The sequence below is a fragment of the Artibeus jamaicensis genome, unplaced genomic scaffold (assembly GCF_021234435.1).
Source record: "Artibeus jamaicensis isolate MK-2021 breed Jamaican fruit bat unplaced genomic scaffold, CSHL_Jam_final contig_233, whole genome shotgun sequence".
Taxonomy (NCBI): Eukaryota; Metazoa; Chordata; class Mammalia; order Chiroptera; family Phyllostomidae; genus Artibeus; species Artibeus jamaicensis.
The window spans coordinates 66,241,003-66,263,176 of NW_026521486.1; the positions used below are offsets into that span (position 1 = coordinate 66,241,003).

The following is a 22,174-nucleotide window of genomic DNA, read 5'->3' on the forward strand; positions in this document are numbered from 1 at the left end:
TTGATTCCTGGTGAGGGCACATACCTAGGTTGTCGGTTCAATCCCCAAATGGGGCATGTATGGCAGGCAACTGATCAATGTTTCTCTCTCATGTTACTGCTTGTGTTTCTCTCTCTCTCTCACTTTCTCTCTGTCTCTCTCTCTATCATTAATAAACATATATCTTTAGGTGAAGATTAAAAAAAGACCCCATAAAAAAAGAAATGACAGCTTAGGTAAAAAAAAGTAACCCATATGGCAGACCAAAGGATTATTTCCCAATAAACAAAGAATTTCTACAGATTGTTTTTAAAAAGATAATCAAATTGATACATAAGAATAAGCAATTTGCATGAGGGAAAATCCAAAAAAAAAAAAAGAAAACCCCAATATACATTAAGGATGCCCAGTCTTTTTCACCATCATAGATGCAAATGTAAGCAATAATGAAATACAGTTTTTACTTCCCTGGTCAGCAAAAATTAAAAAGAACAACCACTAACTGCTGGTAACTTTGAATCAGTAAGACACCTTTATTTATACATTACTAATGGGTGGGTGAATGACTACGACTGTTCAGAAAACAATGATTTGGTAATATATTAATTAAAATACCCTAGGGGTAAATAATCTCCTTAGAAAAATCTCTTATTCATATATTTAAAATATAAAACTATATGTAAGTGAACCTAAAACATATTCATGTGTATATTTTATATATGCATGTGTGTGTGTATGTATCATCTCCAAGGGTGTTTATCGCAGCAAAGATGTTTTATTGCAGCAATTCTGTTATGGCAGATACAAAACACATACACAAAGAAATGAAAACTGCCAACAACATGGGTGCACACTGAATCTGAGAACTAGTTTAAGAAAGTGTGTGATGTAAACAAACTTGAAAATTATGCAACTATTCAGAAGAAGGAAGTCAAATTTATATTCAAAGACTCGAAGGTATATCCAAGACCTATTATTATTTTAAAAAATCTTGTGGAATATGTATGACTTAATTTTTAAAGCAACAGGAAAACATTTTAACATATATTTAGAATGGAGAAATATGTAATATAAATGAAAAAGAGTCAAATTCCAGCCTAATTATAAAGAAAACTTCAATTACCAAGAGTATATATTCATATGTGTGAAATCCTTATTATTTGATCTTCTGTGATAACTTGGAAATAAATATTAGGTTATTAATAAATTATTCTGCTTTGAGGTTAGTAATACCTTTAAAAATAAAAGTTTTCTTTGAAACAGTAGTTACTGACAATATAGCTAATGTTAAGATCCTAAAGGCAATCCATACATTATTTGAATTGAGAAAACTTTGAGCAGTGTTTGTACTTCTGGCTGATGGAAAAGACAGTCTCTCAGCAGATAGGAGTAGTAGAGTAGGTGGGTGTTTTACAGGAAGAGGGCCCATGGTACAGGAAAGGCTCAGCAGATAGAGTTGTGTGCTGCCTGTGAGATCTGAGTTCACAGATAAAACTAGTGAAAAGGCAGGTCTCCAGGCCCAGGAACTAAAGTTCTGTTTGGCTGAACAAAGTAGGCACTTGGGAAAGGAAGACGATGTCAAGAACCACCACACGGGGCTGTGCAGGCTGCGTGACGCACAGCTCCAGGGAACGCAGTTGGTCGAGACGGCTGTGCGAAAGGTTCCTTCTAGATCTGTACAAGGCAAGAAGCTCATTACAAAACCGGGGTTCTTCCCCAAGGTCAGAGTACAACAGCAACAAAATTGGCATTACCATCATCCACTACTGCCAAGATCGTGACAGCTGACATTACGACAAGGTGTGGTGATTATAGTACAAACTCACTGATTCTAGAAAGAATCAAAGGAGGCAGCCAGCTCAGGTATTACAATTACCATTAAAATGAAGACATAAAAACTCAGAATGTTCATGAACTAGCCCAGGATCTCAAAGGTGGTTTTATTGGCAGAAGCAGCATGTGAACCTAGGGTGTCCCCTCTTAAAACCATTCTGTTCCCACTGTGTGAAACTGCTCACAAGGGGGCCCTGATGTGGGGATTGGTTGAGGTTGGGCCCACTGGGCAGTGCGCCTAACCTATGATTATATACACTCTAATTCTTTTATATAAACTATATTTTATTTCTTCAACCTAAAGGGTAAACACAATATTCCTGTAAGGGGATTTCTTGCTGTGTAACATTCTGACTCAACTTGTCCGTACTGACTGCTATTTTGTCAGAGTGACTATGTGTTTAGTATACATCAGAGAAAAGATTTATGGCAGCTTACAAAAATACATACAAAGCAAAACAATATAAAGCATGGAAATGAGGAAATTGAATTAAAAGAAAAATCAGCAAAGAAAAGAAAACATCCAGCCAAGAATGAAGTTAGTTCACAAAATAAATACGGCATTCAATAAAGTTCTCTATATTTGTTAGAGGTATACCACAAAATTAGCTCTCAGCTTTTTAGCAGTCAAGAGTTAGAGTGGACCATGATTCACAGCATTTAAAAGATATAATTATAAGCCAACCAGAGGCTCAAGAGAAATACAACTATTCTCGGTAGTAAAACTAGAAAGATATATTTTGCATTGTCCATATTATGTTAATAATGGCATCCAATTTTTATGAGGATCTTCCTATGTGTCAAGCACCCTGTCAAGCATACAAAGTGCCCTGAATGCTTTATCTTATTCATTCCTGCAACAATTCTATAGGATGGATATTATTAGTATACTTTTTTTTTTCCCACAAATGAGCAACTGACATACAGAGATGTTAAGTAAGTCACTGCAGGAAACAGACTCAGTGTGTGATTTAGTATTCCAATACATTTCTGCTGATTCCAGCATTATTCTTCTACCACACAGCTTCCACGTAGGAGCTAAACCTTGATTCAATCCCTAGGTATCCAGATTATCCAACAGAATCCTTCAACATCCAATATAATGTCATCCCTATAATTCTGTTCTACCTCATAACTGTTTTGATTTCCTTTTCCTTTTTGTTTTGTTTTCTTCATTGCACTTAAAACCATCTGAAATTATGTTCAGGAGTTTACTTATTTTATGCCTTTCTTCTATTAGAATTTAAATTACATAGCTGAAATAATCTTGTTCATCTTGCCAGTCTTGTATCCTCAGAGTCTTCTTTACTGAGGTGGTACTCAATAATATTTTTAAATGAATGAATATTTCAGGGAGCGAGGATCAAGTGTATATTCAAAACTTTCTCATGCCAGAGAATCCAGTTGTTTCTACTTATTCTTGGTGAGGCAAGATAGTTAGAAGCTAGGAAAATTCCTTGGCAAGTGGAATGGGGAAACTGACTCAAATAAATTGCAGAACAATTTATAGCCACATAATAAATCACAAGGTCTTATATTCCCTAACCAAGGACACTTAGGAGCAAATGGTCTATATATTTTAGACTATGCTAGGGCAGACCTGCCTCAGTCCTGGTCCCTCTTTGATGACATTCTTAGAAGGTGAAACTGCCCAGAGAATGACTCTCACCCCTTTACAAGTTCATTTTGATTCATCACCATATCAAAGGACACACTGGAAAAGCTGATGAATATACTATTGAGATCCTCTCCTGAGACCTCCCCCCATAATTTCAGCCTTTAGAAAACAGATAAAAACCCTTAAGACAAAGGACCCCATGTGCACTATCTCTGGAGCACACACGTGCCTTCATCCCCTTCTTTCCTCAGGCATGTATCTTTGCTTTTTTTCTCCTAAGACCAGTGGGTTCCCAGGAGCCCTACAACCAGAGATACAGCAGGCAGTGGCGGCTTGTCTACTAAGCCCCTGAACCTGTCTCCAAGGGCCCTCCTTTTGCCTTTGTAACTTATTTTCTGAGTCTCTGCAGCTCACCTGACTCACTTCTTCTGCCTCTGTGACTTTCTTTCTAAAGGGCCAAGGTAGCCTCTCCTGGGCTTAACTCTTCCTTATGTTTCCAAAGGACCAAGGCAGCTGTGCCTAGACTCACTTCTATTGCTATGACCTTGCCTTTTCTATCTTAGGCTCTTCCTTTGTTTTACTAACCACAGCTTTAACAAGTGTACTCTCAAAATTACCTGGACTTGTGTTGTGAAACCTTTCCTGAATAAAGTCAAGAACCCACATATTCCAGACCGCTAGTTCCTTATAGATGTTACTTACATATTCTTCTCCAGTCTCCATGACTTATGTGTATTAGTTATTCACCAAAAATATATTGTTTCCTATAACTAAGACATTTTTTATAATCTAGCTTGGCATAGGCTTGGTCTTGTTCATTTGACTTGTAATTTTAAAAATTATACTTAAGAATAAAGATGATACCATTGCTTGTTCACACATAAAGATTTTTTTTTTCATTCATTTGCCCATGAAAAAAGATTGCTGGTTTTAAAGCTATATTCAAAAGATTTTCCTAGTGGCCTATTCGGTATAGATTTTGCTATTTGCTGCCCAACTATTTCCTATTTAAAAAAACAGACCAGTTTTAAAAAGGGAGAAATTAACTCAATGGCTTAAAGCACAAAGAACCAACATGTACCTGTTCTGGTTAAACACCTAATTCTAGTTGCTATGGTTTCGGGTGGGAAAAATAATAAAATTTGTAAGCCATGCAGCATCATGAGATCAAGGGTGTGATCAGGGGCATCAATGGGGTGTGAAATTATGGGGGCTTTCTAAACTATACACATAAACAAATATAGACTCCAAATGATACAGGGTGCGGCCAGGGGGGCCCCCAAAAAAGATTTGGAAAGGTGTCCAGAATTCAAAGTGTATAGAAATATTGGAGAGACATATAAGATGTCCTCACCGCCCCCTCCCCAGGGGGAAGGGATGAATGGAGCCAGGCCATTGAGAGGTATTTTGCATAGCAACAGTTTTGGAGCTAACCTCTGGAATGATTATTTAACATATCTATAACCTTTAACTGGTTTCATAGATATGTTAAATAGCAGTGGCCAAGTTTGGAGCCAGGCAGAAGGGAGAAGGTAGTAGCTGGGACTCAAGATGGGATCTATGAGCTGTTCTCCTGAGGGAGAAGGGCTTGGACTCAGAATGTAACTAGGGGCTGCGCTCCAGAGTGAGAGCGCCTAGGTGAGAGCTTGGAAAAGACTGGCTCCAGGACATGAAGGGTCCCCGCTTGGCCAGATGAAGGAGAGCCACGCGGTTTCAGCAGAGTGAGGACCCCCTCTAGGTGAGGTGAAAGAGGGAGCCACGTGGTTTTGGCAGGGTGTGGACCCCCTCTTTCCCAGGTGAAAGGGAAGAACCACGCAGCTTTGCCAGAAGGGAGATCCCTGCAGCCAGGTGAAGAAGAAAGCCACATGCTTTTGGTGGAGTGCGGACTCCTGCAGCTTTGGTAGAAGAGGCCCACGTGGCTTTGGGGTGCCCCTTTTGGCTGCGGGGCCTGAAAAAGCAAGAGAGACTTTGACTGGAACTGGGTACAAAGGACTCTTGCCAGTGGACCATGAGAGGGTACCACAGTACTTTGGATTAACTCGAGATCCTGCACAGTGACACAGCTGACGGTGCCAGCGGCCTGCAACACAGACGTGTGCTCTTTTCCTGATTTACGGTACCCGGAGTTGGGACAGTGGGAGAAGGGAGCGCTGTGTGGGTGTAGGTGTATACCCTAAAGGACTTTGATCTTTTAGTGGTGGCATTAGGCCTGAATAGCATTAAATAAACATTTTGTTTCCTTTTCACAAATCTCTGGCATTAAGAGATGTCTTTCCAATTGGCGGCGGACAGAAGGGCCCAGTAGATTTTAGTATTCTGTTTTTGGGAGGGGCCCCTGTTGTATAGCAGTTTTGGGCATCCCTAGGTGGGCCAAATATTGTATTGCCCCTCCCTCGGACCTCCTCCTCTTGTTCGGTAACACAAAGATATTCAGAATAATTGATTGGATGACATTAATGAACGCCATCCAGGGAATCTAAGAATAAGAAAGATTCTCATCCTTGGTTGTCTGACACAAATTCTCAGTGCCCTCTAAGACTTTCAGGCTCTCTTGGAATTTGAATCCCATGGCTGTCATTTCTAGAGAGGAGGGCAAACAGCTCTCAAAAACACAACTCTTCCTACAGTCTTAGAAACTGTCTCTGAACATTTGCCCTTTCCTTCAAAAGTGGGTCTTTCTCTTTTTTTCCTCTAAACTTATGTGTTGCTAGTTTATTGTTTCAGTTAAAAGACTAGAGTATATGAAAATGTAGGGTAAATTGAAAGATATGTAAAGTTGATAATGTCCTATTGACTTATTTTCTGAATTCAAATGGTTCAAATATGACAGACAGGTATGAAAAGAAACAATTTGGGAAATGAATAATGGTTGGATTATATTTTTACATTTCAAAAAAAATGGCTAAGTACAAGGTTATAACCAACCTTTTTTATGAAAACATGATGATAAATGGCAAAGGTGATGTGGTATTATGATTTATATTAAGAAAAATATTTTGGTCATTTTCTATAGCTCCTGGCACATACATCCTAAAACCCCATAGTTTCCTATATGAGCTATAGGAGCTCTTTTTAAAGCTATTTAGTTTTGTTCCCAGTTCCTAAAATAACTCTAGAGCCATAAAGGTAAAATTGCCATCTTTTGTTATTCATTATAAGCCCCTATAAGCACACCGAAGTTTATGTTAATGAGGTGACGTTTGGAAAGCCCCTAAGAATATGGGGCAGGTTGCCAGGGAAACCAACCAGTGACTAGAGGAATTAGAAAAATTTCAGTCCTGATTTCTAACCTCTGGACAGGAGAGAGAATGGCTGGATTACCAATGGCCAGTGATTTCGTCAATCATGCCTATGTAAAGAAGCCTCTGCAAAACTCCAAAAAAAAAAAGAGAAAGAAATAAAGAGAGGATTTGAAGGGATTCCAGAGTGGTGAACATGTGGAGGTGGTGGGAGTGGGGAGCACCCAGAGAGGGCTAGGAAGCTCTGCATCTTTTCCCACATACCTTGCCCTGTTCATCTTTTCCATTTACCTGTTCCTGAGTTATATCCTTTTATAATAAACTGGCAATCTAGTAAGCAAAAGTGTTACCATCATTGTTAAGATAGATATTGAAAAGAGAAACAAAGGGAACTCGACACTGAGCTTAATAAACTGGGAAACAGGAGCCCATTTCCTTTAACAGGAAGCGACAGTTTTAAGCACCCCAGGGATTACAGCATTTCTCCTCCTAGGGGATTAAAACTCCTCCCTTTCCTCCTCCAGGGCCAGATTGTTGCGGGGGCCGGTGCCAGGGGAAGTGCAGGACCTCAAAGAGGCCTGTCCCACTAACTAGGGGGTATAAACCCAACTAAAGCCTGCAAAATTGGGAGGCTAATTGGTTCGCTTGAAAAAGACACCTGGTCTGTCCAAAGCTCAAGTTAATATGACCCCAGGAAGGCAAAGATGCTCTTTCTCTTTTGCCTGTGACCTGCACTCACACAGTGTATATACCTGTTCTCTTTATGGCCATGTGGCCCATGGCCTCCAGGGAGGAGGCTGGATACCACAGCACAGCAGTGGACTACAGCTGGAAACACACACTGAGCTAGCTTGACCCTGCACTGGACTATACTTGAATATGGAGCATAGACTCTGAGCAGTGGCCTTCATCCTGGCCTTATTAAAAACAAGATTGGACCTTTTATATGGTAAGACAAACAAAGATGGGGTATTGGGAAGTCAGGAGAGGAATTTCCTTAATTATACATCATCAATAAATCATACCACGGAGCCACATCCTTCCCTGTGGGCCTCAGGACATTTTGTGTGTGTTGATAGTGCAAGAACCCTGCTTCCACCGATAACAACGGATCTGATGCCATTTCCAAGTAGATAGTGTCAGAACTAAATGAAATTGTATATGACAAGCTGCTGTCACAGAATTGCTTGGTGTGGAAAATCTGCCCCCTCCTCACATGTGGTGACCAAAAATGTCGTAAGTGAAGTATCAAGTAAGAGTAATGTAGAGAGCAGAGGGGCTGTTAGCATTTGCTAGAACAGCCCTGGCTCAGGAAAACATGTGGTTTGGGAAGAAAAAGAATGGAAGGCAGGAGATAAAGAACCTTGACTCCATAGTGACCATGTGGTCACCCAGGGTATGAAGCATCAGCTGTGTTGTGCTCAGTTACTAACAGTAAAAATTACCAATGAGTTAGCTTCACAACTTCGCTTGGGGAGAGAACCTTCAAGAGACCTTCGCCTTCTGCATTTTTTTAAACAAGAGAAAGGAGCAAATTGTTTCTACCATCTAAATTATGGACAGCATGTTGAGGCAACTGAGATGTTTGCTGAACAGTGCCAATCCCATCATGCATAAGTGGGGCCAGTGCCCAGGAAACCCAGTAGAATTACCCATTAGTGATTAGGTTTTCAAGCAGAGCATCATATAGTTAAAAAGCAAAACCTAACCATGATTTGTAGGTATTTATGGTTACAGAGAAATAGAGAAAGGAAGAAGAAAAGAAAGAAAAAGGGACAAAGTCACTCACAGAGGGTACAAGAGGACCCCCAGTTCTTAACAAGTAGAAAACCAAAAATCAATTTTTAAAGACCTGACAAGTAAATATTTGTCCCAGAGAAAACACACTTTCTTTGTCTATCGGTAGGCTTCATTTAGTTTTACATTATGGTAGAAATTTTGGATTTAAAAAGGGGGCCCTGGCTGGTGTGACTCAGTGGATTGAGTGCCAGCCTGCAAACCAAACGGTCATGGGTTTGATTCCCAGTCAGGGCACATGCCTGGGTTGTGGGCCAGATCCCCAGTAGGTGGTGTGTGAGAGGTAACCACACATTGATATTTCTATCCCTCTTTCTCTCCCTCCCTTCCTCTCTCTAAAAATAAACAAATAAAACCTTCAAAAATAAATGGAGTGGGGTTAGGCTCCAACATAAAGAGACATAGCACTTTCATCTTTCTCAATAAAAAAAGTCCTAAAAGAATATTTTATATGCTCTTAACAGAACATTCTCACTTTCTTGTTCTTATAACTTCTTTGACTATTTTAAATATTTCCTTTGCCTAATATTTAAGGCCTATGGAACACACACAAGTTGACCAAGTGAAAAAAAATAGACCCATATTACAATTACATATAGAGTTCATACAGACTTTCCTTTAAGATAAATTCCTCAAATTCTCTCAATTTTAGCTAGGCAGTTGTAATAAAAAGAATGCTGTATTTGATATATACAATATTTATTTATCCTCAAAATCAGCTGCTTTAAATCACTGAATGTGTTGGTAACATGTCACTATATAAAACTGTAAAATCTGGCTTTGCCAGAATGGGGACCACTGCAGCCAGATGAAGAAGAAAGCCATGCACTTTTGGTCAGAGTGGGGACCCCTGCAGCTTTGGTAGAAGAGGCCCACGAGGCTCTGGGGTGCTCCCTTTGGCTGTGTGGCCTGGGAAGCAGGAGAGACTTTGCCTGGAAGAAGGGTGAAAGAACTCTTTGCCAGTAAGTCACGAGAAGGTGCCACATGACTTTGGATTAATTGGAGATCCTGCCTGCACAGCGACATAGCTGATGGTGCCAGTGACCTGGAAACGGACGTGTGCTTCTTTTCCTTACATATGGTACCCCGAATTAGGGCAGGGAGAGAAGGAAGTGCTGTGGGCATCTGTGGTTATCCTAAAGGACTTTGATATTTTTATGGGGACATCAGGTCACTGCTTTAAGTCTGTACAGCTTTGAATAAACCTTTCCTTTCCTCTTCACAAATTTCTGGCATTGAGAGATGTCTTTCCTCTGGCGGAGGACAGATGAGCCCAGTAGGTATTAGTATACTGTCCTTGGGAGAGGGGCCCATGTCTCCTGTAACAGTTTTCAGCATCCCTGGGTGGGCCAAATATTGCCCCCCTTGGACCTCTGCTTGGTAATAACAGTCTATACCATATATGTATATGACTTATAGATACATATATTAGGATGACATTATAATGTAACAGTTAAGGCTTATTTTTGTTGCTCTTATTCCTTCTCTATATTTTCAACTCTTCTGAAATTCTATGAAATCTTGGAGAATACTGTCTGTACCTAAATAGAATTCATGTCCAATAAGTGTGTTAACCAATTCAGCTCTTTGAAGACTTCAGTCATTTTAGTGCTGAGGCTAAATGATCCAAAACAAGCAGGTGTGCTGAGTGGTCAGGTTTTAAAACTTCATGTAGACGTTGCTTACGCTTGACCTCTAATGTTTGCATCATGTGTTCAAGCATCCTCCTCGCTTTAGGAGCTACAAACAGAGAAAAGCAACAGATGGTGACAGTTATGACTGTCAGGATGCCAAGCTCAAGAATGAAATTTTGACTTCAAGACTGTTTTCCAGGAGGGCAACAATATCTGGAGAATCTAAGCACAAAGCTTACCAAAATGCAAGGGATCGGGTAAAAGAAAAGGTGATTATATAAGCTCTTATAGTTTAACATGAACCATTTAGGGTAAATTAAGAAAAAAGCAAAAATTTAATCAAATTTCCAAAGTAGACTACAGAGCTTTTTTCTAGACTTCCTTAAAAGTAAAATAGGACTTGACAGTATAATTTATTTTTTATTATTATGTATAATAAAGATCCATGGCCATCACGGATCTTTTGCCTTTTTATCTCTGGCTCCAACATTATCATCTAGCTATCAATGAGTGTATTTTCAGAAGAATAAAAATTAACATTACCATTAGCTTCAATGAAGTGTAGTTCATAAAGTTAAATTTTCTGTTGGAAAAATTTATAATATTTTCTGAAAGCAAATCAAATGACTTACAGTAAAATGTAAAATGTTTGAGCTTTGAAGTCAGGCAAATTAGCATTTTAATCTGCCTGTCACCCTTATTATTAACAGTGTAACCTGGAGAAAGTTCCTGATTTGGGACCTTGATTTCCTTGTCTGTAAATTGGCACCTAATCATGAGTTTCTTTCAAGCTTGAAGGCTCTTTATTGATGTGGTTTCTTCCACCATGACTATACATGATGACATTTACGTACTATGGTTTCTGCACACAATTACCTTTCCTGGAGTTTACAGGTAGAATTACATAACAAGCAATAGCATAATCCAGTGATTCCTCAACTTTCTTTGAAGATTGGGGTACACACTCTGAGGTACCCCCCAATGGTCCCTGCCTTCTAGTATTCATTTCCTCTAGTCTCTGTGCCATAAATGTGGGCTAGACCTAGTGACTCATTGCTAATGAACATAATCAAGTGAGAATGATGGTGTGTGACTTGGAGACTTGGTCATACAAGGCAGTGTAGTCTCTTTTTCTCTCTCTCTTTACATGGCTCTGGGGGAAGCCGTGTTGCAAGCAGCTCTGTGGAGACACCCATGTTTGAGGGACTGAAGCTTCCAGCTCATAGCCATGTGAGTGAGCTTGGAAGTGAATCTTTCAGCTCAGTCAAGTACTCAGAGACTTTGACAGCTTGACTTCGGAAATCTCTGAGGCAGAATTATACAACTAATCTCCCAAGTTCCTGCCCTTCATAAACTGTGTGACATAATACATATTTGTTGTTTTAAGCTGCTAAATGTTGAAGTAATATGTAACAACAGATAACTAATACAGAGAACAAATACCAAATCACAAAGCTGGTAGGGTCTACAGGCAAAGTGCTGCTTTCAAGGAAGACAGAAGTGTCCATAATATTACTACATTTATCTGAAAATCAAAGAAAAAAATTGATTGTTTTAACAAATGGACTGTCATATCAGGACATGGCAGAGATTTTTCTCCCAGGTTTTTACACTTGTTCCCTTTAGGAACTTGGGACAAGTGTCCCAGACTGTATGGGACAACATCTGGGTCACACCCTACATTACATTACACTGTATCTTACATCCATCTAGCATTTTTAACTTGGTATTTACTATGACCCTGAATACCCGTGACACATAATAATTCATAATTTCCAAAAAGCCTGCATTTGAATCACACTTTCTGTGAGTTATGCACCTGTTTCTCTTATAGCTCAACCCATCCCTCTCACTCCCCATCCCATATGCAGTTATCATAAAGAAGTATACAGGCTACAGTGCTTTTTGCAAATTTCCAACATTCTAGCAACATAATATCCTGCATCCAACAGATTGCACTAAGTCAGGGTCCTTCTCATTGGCAAATAGTTTAGATATCAGGACATAGCACAAGCACCTTACATCAGAATGAATTTGCCACCACTGGAGAACTCAGAGTATGAGTTTTGTCACTCATTTTGTACAAGAATCAAACTCCTGAAGCTAAGTTGTAAGATCTCATTTTTTGAAGGGGCTACTGTGTCCGAAAAACTGAAGTATTAACAGTCTGCTTTATGGAACATGCCCTTCCCCATGTTCTCCCAATGACGGAGGCTTGGTGGCATCTCTCTCCAACTGACTCCAGCAGCACATTAATTCTACAGGGAAGAAAGGGTCACAAAGCAGACTGGACCAGGGTAGAGAGGCACAAAAAATTTCATGAAAAAACAAACAAACAAAAACCCTAAATACTCTGCTCTAGGTTACCTTTAGCTGCTATCTGGCCTCCGTTCTTCCTTTGCTTGTTAACAATGTCACAATTTTTATTCAGGTGACCTCTCCTGTTGTATACAGCTTATGGGTGTTCAGGGATGCTCTAGGGGTGAGGCATGCTGCTTAGGTTTTAGATAATTAGCCCAAATTTATCACTTGGCCACAAATTATTCAAGGATGAAGCAAGTACTTCACTCAGATTGGTCCGGTCATAGGAATGCCCAGTATATTACTGAGACTTGTGAAAGAGTCAGTTTTTCCCACTGAATATGAGCCCGCAGAGATGAAACTCCAGGAGTTTCAGGAAACCAAGTTGAGATGAAGAGGACAGAACCAGTCTGAGAATGAAGTTGCCCCAGGGGAAGCAGAATTCGGAGATCGATCCTTATTGATTATTTGAGCCCTTGATCCAATCATACCTATGGCTAGATACAGTACAGAAATGTTGTTACTTGAACCACAAAATTTTCTCTAGTTTGGATTAGATTTCTTGTCACTTGTAAAAAAATATTTCTAACCAATAAATCTTTCCTGTCATAGCAGAATTCTGGTGGATCCTACATAGATTAAACCCGCCCTTTGAAACATTCACCACACAAATACAAAATTATAATTAAAATAATTTCTCTATTGAAAAAATGTCCAATAATTATTTATATACATGATATAATGCACTAAATGATACAAAATTTATTTACTGTGGCAAGGCAATGAGAAGACTGGACTTTCAAAGCCCTTCAAATCACAGCTAGGAATTATCTGTTTCCCTATAAGATGAAACTAAAAAATTGGTCAACAGCAGAACCAAGCCGCGGTTCAAGGTGCGACAACCAGAGTTCAGGATGTAACTGAAAATCAGAGTTATTCAAAGTATTTGGTTTTAATAGTTATCTAAATCAACTATCTGATAAAAATATTTGCAAAAAAAATCTGTGTTAAAAAACAAGAAAATGTCCGTCCATGTGGTGATCTGGGCAAATGATGAGCAAGACAAAAAGCTTTTGAACTCTAGGAGTCTCACAAAGACCACTTCGGCCTCCTAAAAACTCTCCCTCATACTCTTATGTACTCACAGAAGTCTTTCCATTGCCCTAAGAACTGACACTATACCATGTCTCTTCCCTCCCTGCTCCCTCTCCACTTCCTTCCCTCTCTCCTTTCTCCATCCCCTTTTCTTTCCTTCCTTCTCCTCCTCTTTTTCATATTCCTTCTCCTCCTCTTCCTTCTCTTTATTTTATTTTCCTTTCCTCAGTCCCATCCTCTGGAGTAAACCATTTATATTCCACCATTCATATTTCAATGCCTTCCTAATCCCCAGTTTCCTCATATTTTTCCCAGATTGAAATATTTTTCATTTAACAATTTCTGCTGATCTTGCTGAACTGGAAAGACCTGCAACTGCATCCATTGTACCATTTTCTCTGACTATCCGGGGGTCCCTCCTTCCTGATGTTGTGGCTGTGTGTGCCATAATGAGTATCTTGGGGGTCCAGTTATAGGAGCTATGAAGTTTCCAGCACACATTTGGTGAAAGCCATTGTTGTTGTTTTGGCTTCTATCACAGCAGTGACCTTGAAGACATTCACCTTCCTTCTACACTGAATTTGTACAAAAATCTTATTAATAGCTTCTTAATTAAGCTTCTGGAGCACAATTATCATTCTTTGGGATAAACATTTTAACTATGCTGGCCTCTCCTTGGAGTAAATAAACTACAGATTTTTCTTGATTATAAAAGAATAAAAGGAAAAAATTCATTTGTACACAAATGCTCTTATTAAATGCTTTTTGGATATAATTAGAATTCAGGAAAGGAAAGGGGACATATGCATCTTTCATGTTCTAGTTAAATATCTCATTCTAAAACTCACTGTCTTAATGATGTCAGGAGTGAGACAGAGAGAGAGAAATATAAAAGGAAAAATGTTCTATCTGCCTCTGAGATAGGAAGGTTTAGAAATTACATATATATTTTGGAGGTTGGAAATGTTTTTTTATTCTAGCTGGGAAAAATCCCAATAATTTTCCTAATTTAGGAAATTATACTATTATTAACATTGTTCATTTTTATAGAAAGTAATCTAAAAAATAATTTTTGGTACCATTGCAATATTCCTCAAGCAAAATATTCTGATATATATATATATATATATATATATATATATATATATATATACACACACACCCTAGTCACATAAGCACACATTAATTACTCCATCAAAGTCATTTAGTCACCAGAACCTCTCCCATTCATCATCTGTACTCCATTACTAAATGTCTTTTCTGGATAGATGAACCTTCAAACCAGCTGATACTTGACTGAATGTTGACCCTCTGTTTTTTTTGTAAACTGAACATTATTGATTTATTTCAAAATAATCCCACTTCCTAGGTCTTCCCACTAAATCACCATGTGCATCAGTACTGTAAGTAGATTACAGGAAACATTAGCAGTTGTTGCAAACTATCAAAGCCACAAATGGTTAGATCCTAGATCAAAAGAGGTTAAGGAAGGCTAATGCAGTGAAATAACCTATCACCTCTTTGTAATCATCACCCCAAAGAAAAAGCACACCTTTTTCATGACTCTGCAAACCACAAATAAGCTAAAAGTGAAATGACATGCCAGAATTCCTTATTGATGCCTTTTATCCTCCATAATATTAAATGAACTAAACAGTACATGACATTGTAAGATAGGACAAACCTCTTGAACTGTAATTCACAGTGACTTTAAGAGTTGATGACTATGGGTATACGATGTCACTACAGGAAATATCTCCCATGAGCCCTAGCATTATCACGGGCATAACCAAATACAGAGACATCATTAACATCATTTATCTTCACTGAATACATGGCTTTCACCTTCAGAACATCTGTTACTCATGTAAATGCAGAGAATTCGTTCAAGTATTTCAAAAGGCAAATGACCCACATATTTTCTCTTAAGAGCTCATCTTGTGCTCTCAATTTATGTTATTTATTGAATTACTGACATTCCCCCCCAGAGATTTCTTGAGCAAAAGCAGAGCCATTTCATTTGCCTCTATTTCTAGATACCTCAAATAAAGACTGGATCACAATAAATATTACATGTACGTTAACTGAAAACATTATTAAATAGACCTTTGATTCTTAATACCAGGTAAAGCACCTATATGTAGCAGATAAAAAAATAAAGAGAAAAAAGCTTGTTAAACGTCATTATATCTGATGCATAAAGAGATTTCCAAAATGCAAAAACATGCCTTCATTGAATTATTATGGCCTTAAAAGTCAACATATTTTATTATATTTTGGGGCATAAATGCAATAACAGCCATTTAGTTATTGATTTGTAGTTTTACATGGCGCCTCCTACAGTGATTTTAAACTTGAAGGGGATGATTGATAGTCTAAATAGTGTATTGATCTCAGCATGTATTGAAACTATGATATCTCCACACACTGGGAACTCTGGCCTGGATTACATACCCTAAGAATAAAGGAGTGGGACCTTTGCACCACCTTGACTAATAAGAACAATGTTTGTTCAGTGGTATTAGAAATATTATTCACTAATTCCTCCCAAACCATTTTATTGACTCAAGTGACAGGAAACCACCCTCCGCCTAATACACTTCTTCCCTTTCAGTGGGCTCTTCATTTCTTACAATTTCGATCATGTGAACAGAAGATCTCTAATAAGTATTAATTATTTATATAAAAATATTAAAGCATATCTGCTTAGAAGAGATTTTTCATGGAGAAAAGGAGGCTCAGTGCAGGATATAATACACTGTACTTGTAAGGACTTCCGAAAGCAAATTTTAATTCACATATTTATTAAGCACCTACTCTATACCAAGCAGTGTGCTGTGCACAGAGGATATAGACAAGGTTTCTTTCTTTTTTAAATTGATTTTGAGAGAGAGAGGAAAAGGGAGAGGGAGAGAGAGAGAAACACTGATTTGTTGTTCAACTCATTCGCGCATTCATCGGTTCATTCTTGTATGTGCCCTGACTGGGAATCTAACCTGAAACCTTGGCATATCAAGATCACCCTCTAATTGAGTTACCTGACCAGGGGCAGGCAAAGTTTTTTTTTATTTAATGGGCTCCTCAAATTCAAAGGCCAGCCAAAAGACAACAATCAAGTAACAAAAAGAAAATATTAGAGAGTGAAAAGTGCTGTGGTAAAAAAAATCACTGAAATCCAAAGATAACTATTCACCATTAGATTTTTTTCAACATCAACCACAGATGAAAGCATCAGAATTAATCAAGTGCAATACTTACTATCACAATTACATTTGCTGCTGGGATCGGAAGGTTTTCCACTTCGAGATCTTGACCAGCCACAGCCAACAGATTGAGAGATGAATCATACGCAGGTCGAGGAAATGCTGAATTAACAATTGTGTGGTGTTTACTCATTTGAGCTTCAGAAGAGGAATGTTTGTACATCTTTTGTGGAGCTATATCCAGGCTCTTCTCAATGTCTTGTGAATGGTGATAAAGGAATGCTGGCTTCCCACTCTTCTTATGATGAAGTGCCAAAAAGTGATCATTATTTCCTGAAAAGCATCCTGAAAGGGGGAAGAAACAGAAATAAAAATCAAAGGCCTTATTCAGTAGGATGAGTAGAACTATCTGATATTGAGAGTTGTTCATTCTAAGAAGCTAAAAGACCTGTGAAGGATTCAGATTAGTCTCCGTCATCTTCCCCTGCTTTGTGATCCCCAACAAATAGAACACGCTGATGACATGGTGGCTTCACAGAAGTGGGTGTAGTTGGAAAAGTCTTATTAGATATTTTAATACCTCTTTTAGTCAGGAATTTCTACCCTTATCTAAACCCACAGTTTTAACATCCTGTTGGGCCTCTGTTCCCGTATGTCCTATCTGTTCAAATGACAACCACTTATTTAAGCTTTCCTGCCTTTAATCAATAGCATGTCATATAATTCTTATTTAATAGTTTTTTATTTGGGTTATATTATAGTTATATATACACACACACGTGTATGTATGTGTATCTATATACACACATATATATACATATATATATATGCTTCCAGAGTATTTTAAGCTCCCTGTGGGCACAAATCTGAGCACACTTATTGTGGTAGCATCTTCTAGGTCTACAACAATACCCATTGTCTCCTTCTTACTTAGTAATATGACCATCCAAATAAAGCAATACATTCACCTTTATTTCTTCTATTAAGTAACTATCCATTGAATTGAATAATTCTTCTATTTGTCACTGGCCACAGGAGGAAATAGATAACATATGCATGTTAGTAAAAAAAAATTACCACTAATTCAAACAATAATTAGAAAAGCAAACATATGATCTTTTGTATAACATAATAAGCAGGATGAGCGGATCACAATGTAGTAATGCCTCCAACATAGTGCCTCGGAACTGTAGGTGCCCCAGATTTTCCCTCGATACGCTTATGGCAACAAAAAGCTGTACAAGTACTGTTCATAGATCATTACTCTCCTGGCAGAATCTCAGACAGACTGAATTGTGTGGCTCTGGGACACAGGTCATTTTTCCCTTGTACACCCACCAGAGCAGAACCTTCCCTTCATATAGCCAAATCTTGGTCTGTTTGTTTCTGATAAACTTTGGTAGCCTCACATTGATGACTCCTTGAGACCCCACCCAACACAAAGGTGTACAAGCACCCAGTGGGTGGCAGCTTGACTAGGTATACCTGGGGACATTTGCTAAGTGACCTCAGACCCAGCACTGGCACCAAATTAGAACCTGTAGCAGTCTGGGAAACTCCACATGCCCCTATTTGGTGACTCACCGTGAACCCACCTCTTGCCATATGAACACAGCCAGAGGCTCTTTTAGTGACTAAGCCTAATAGGCAGCCAGCACATAAAGGAAGGTTAGGTGAATTTGGGAGTGCTTTGGGACTTTTGTTGACTTGCCCCTGGGCCCAGTACTGGTAAAATCCATCTTTGGTGCACAACTTGGTCTCTGCTACACACACCCAGGCTCAGCAAAGGGAGCCACAAATATGGATCACTTGTAACTACAATCAGGTTGCCCAGGACCAGTCACATGCTGCATATGACACTGGACTGCACTAGAGCCTCCCCCAAACACTCAGTGGTCAGCTTCAGACAACATCAGAGCAGGATCCAATTAGCTTCATAAGCTGAATATCCAAAGGGAGATCTCTTCAGGCACCAGATCCTGCTGATGCAAATTCTGCCTCATGTGTTAAGCACCCGTACAGCAGCTTGCAGGCTGTGGTTGGGGTTGAGCTTCACAGTCAGTCAGCCTGAAGATTGATCTCACACACAAATGGGCCAATAGCAAACCAGACTCAATTACAACACAAGAGCCCACATAACCCATACAAACAATATTCCTGGAGCACCCAGCACAAATGATCTAGAAGACTGTACCATTGGACCCTACAGGTCACCTACTACATTAGGTCACCTGACAAAACTGGGAGTCATAGCAGATCTCTCTAATACACAGAAACAAATGCAAAGAGACAGCCAAAATGGGGAGACAAAAAACATCCACCAAATGAAAGAACAGGAGAAATCTTCAGAAAAAGAGCTAAAAGAAATGGAGGCAAGCAATTTATCAGATACAGAATTCAAAAACATGGTTATAAGAATGTAGTTAGTGAAAAAGAACATAAAACCATTGAAAATAACTAGCTAGAAATGAAGAATACATATTGGAAATAAGAATACACTAGCAGGTTGGATGATGCAGAGGATCAAATCAGTGATTTGGAAGAAAAGGTAGGGAAAAAAACACCCAATCAGAGCAGCAAAAAGAAAAAAGAATTAACAAAAATTATGATAGTTTAAAGGACCTTTGGGATAATATGAAGCATAACAACATCTGCATATAAGAAAACCAGAAGGATAAGAGAACAAGCAAGGGATCAAAAATATATTTGGAGACATCATTAATGAAAACTTCTAAAACCTGGTGAAGGAAAAAGACATACAAGTTCAGAAAGTGCAAGAGTTGCAAAAAAGATGACCCCTAAAGAGGCCCACATCATAATTAAAATGGCAAAGGGTAAAGACAAAGAGAGAATCTTAAAAGCAACAAGAGAAACACAGTTAGCTTAGAACAGGGGAGTTCCCATTACACTGTCATCTAATTTCTCAACAGAAATATTTTAGGCCAGAAAGAATTGTCATAAAATATTCAAAGCTGTGAAAACCGAGGACCTACAATGAAGACTACTTTACTCAGCAAGGCTATCATTTAAAATTCAAGGAGAAATAGAGTGCTTTCCAGAGACGAAAAAGCTAGAAAAGGTTACCACCAAATGGTATTATGAAAATGCTAAGGGTCTTCTTTGAAAGGGAGGAAGAGGAGCTGGAGTTAGAGGAGGAAGAATAGGAACAGAGGAACATAGTTAAAAGAATAAAATGGAAATAAATACATACCTATCAATAATCACAATAAATATAAATGGCTTAAATGCTCCAGTCAAAGGGTAGGGTAGCAGAATGGATAAGAAAATAAGACCCATATGTACAAGGTCATCCAGAAGGTATCCAGCCATGTACTATGAAATATAGAGACATTTATTGATGAAGATACAAGATACAAGAAACATTGTATCTGAGGCATAGGACAATGATGCCTCAGTTCCCTTCAAAGTATGCATCTTGGGACCTCACACAGTTCTCCCAATCCCTATCAGCTGCCCCTTCGCATTTTCCTGAATCTCATCAATGTTCTGAAATCTCTCCCATGTCAAAGGGATTTTAGTTTTGTGGAAAGCCAGAAGTATCAGCGTGCCAAATCTGGGCTGTAGGGGGGCTGAGTCGCCTTGGTGATTTGATGTTTTGTCAAAAATCTCTGCATGAGACGTGATGCATGAGCAGACGTGTTGTCATAATGAAACTGCCAATCATCAGTTACCCATAGCTACCATCTTCTGAATCATCTGAATAGTTCCACAGAGGAATGTTAAGGCTTAACACAAAATCTGATGCAGATTCGTTGTTCTACTCACTCAGTCATTTGAATGTGATGGCCACAGAGTACACATGCTCACTCAACAGCCTCTATTGCCCCCACTGACTAGTACAGTGAAGTTGTCACTGTTCACTCATGCACATTCCAGTTCACTCTACTTGGCTACCAGGTTACATCGATGTCGTACAAATCATTCTTGTTATAGTAACAGTGGCTGGACTTTTTCTGGACAGGTTATATGCTGTCTACAAAAGACCTACCTCAGAATGAAAGATACACACAAACTAAAAGTAAAGAGATAGAAAAAGACCTTTACATTTGACTTTTATTCAAATGGAAAGTAAAAAAAAAGAGACAAAGAAGGACACCACATAATGATGAAAAGAACAATCTAAAAAGGATTTAACCCCTGTAAACATTTTTGCACCCAGCATAGGAGTACATATGTTAGGAGTACTCCTAAATATATAAAGCAAATCTTGATGGACATAAAGGGAGAGAGCGACAGCAATACAGTCATAGTAGGGAATTTTAACACACCATTGACATCAATAGACAGATTTTTCAAAAATAAAATTAACAAGGAACTGATGGCCTTATATGACACACTAGGTCAGATGGGTTTAATTGATAGCTTCAGAGCATTTCACCCCAATGTAGGAGAATATATATTCTTTTCAAGTGCACATGGAACATTTTCTGGGATTGACTACATTTTAGGACATGAAACAACTTGCGATAAATTTAAGAAGATTAAAATCATAACAAGCATCTTCTTGACCATAACGGTATAAAACTCGAAATCAATCACAAGAAACACTGAAAAACACATAAAGACATGGAGGCTAAATAACATGCTATTAAAGAATGAACAGGTTAACAAGGAGATCAAGGAAGAAATCAAAAGATATTTTGAAACAAGTGAACATGAGAACACAACAACCCAAAGTGTATGGTATACAGCAAAAGCAGTTCTAAGAGAAAAATTCATAGCATTATAGAACTATCTCAAGAAACAAGAAAAATCTCAAATAAACTAACTTTACAGTTACAGGATTGAAAAAGAATAACAAATAAAGTCCAAAGTGATTAGAAGAAAGGAAATAATAAGGATCAGAGCAGAAATAAACAAAATAGAGTCTAAAAAATACAAAAGATCAATGAAACTAAGAGGTGGTTCTTTGAAAAGATAAACAAGATTAACAACCATTAATGAGACTCACCCCCAAAAAATGGTATAAAGAGAGAGAGAGAAGGCCCGATTAAATAAAGTCAGAAGTGAAAGAGGAAAAGTAACAACTGACACCACAGAAAAACAAAGGATTGTAAGAAAATGTTATGAACAACTACATGAAACAAACTGGGCAATCTGTGCAAAATGGATAAATTCCTAGATAATACAATCTTCTAAATCAGGAAGAATAAGAGATTCTGAACAGACAGATTCCAATGAATGAAACAGAGACACTAATCGAAAAACTTCCAAAGAGCAAAAGTCCTAGACTGGATGGCTTCATGGGTGAGTTTTCCCAAACAATCAAACAAAAACTAACATTTCTTCCTCTCAAAGTATTCCAAAAAATTTCAGAGGAGGGAAGATTCTCAAGCTTATTTTACCAGGCCAGCATTATTTTAACTCCAAAAAAAAACAGATAAAGACATTACGAAGAAAGAAAATTATACGCTAATATCCCTGATGAACATAGATGCTAAAATCCCCAACAAA

General features: G+C 38.4%; 1 protein-coding gene across 1 annotated transcript in view; it reads right to left on the reverse strand.

Moving 5' to 3' along the window:
• PTPRR (protein tyrosine phosphatase receptor type R) overlaps window positions 1-22,174 on the reverse strand; it is a 248,301-nt gene that overhangs the window by 204,683 nt on the left and 21,444 nt on the right. Inside the window, exon 2 of the mRNA XM_037132152.2 lies at window positions 16,755-17,044. Within this exon, the coding sequence (XP_036988047.2) occupies window positions 16,755-17,044 (290 nt within the window). The remainder of the gene's footprint in view (window positions 1-16,754; window positions 17,045-22,174) is intronic.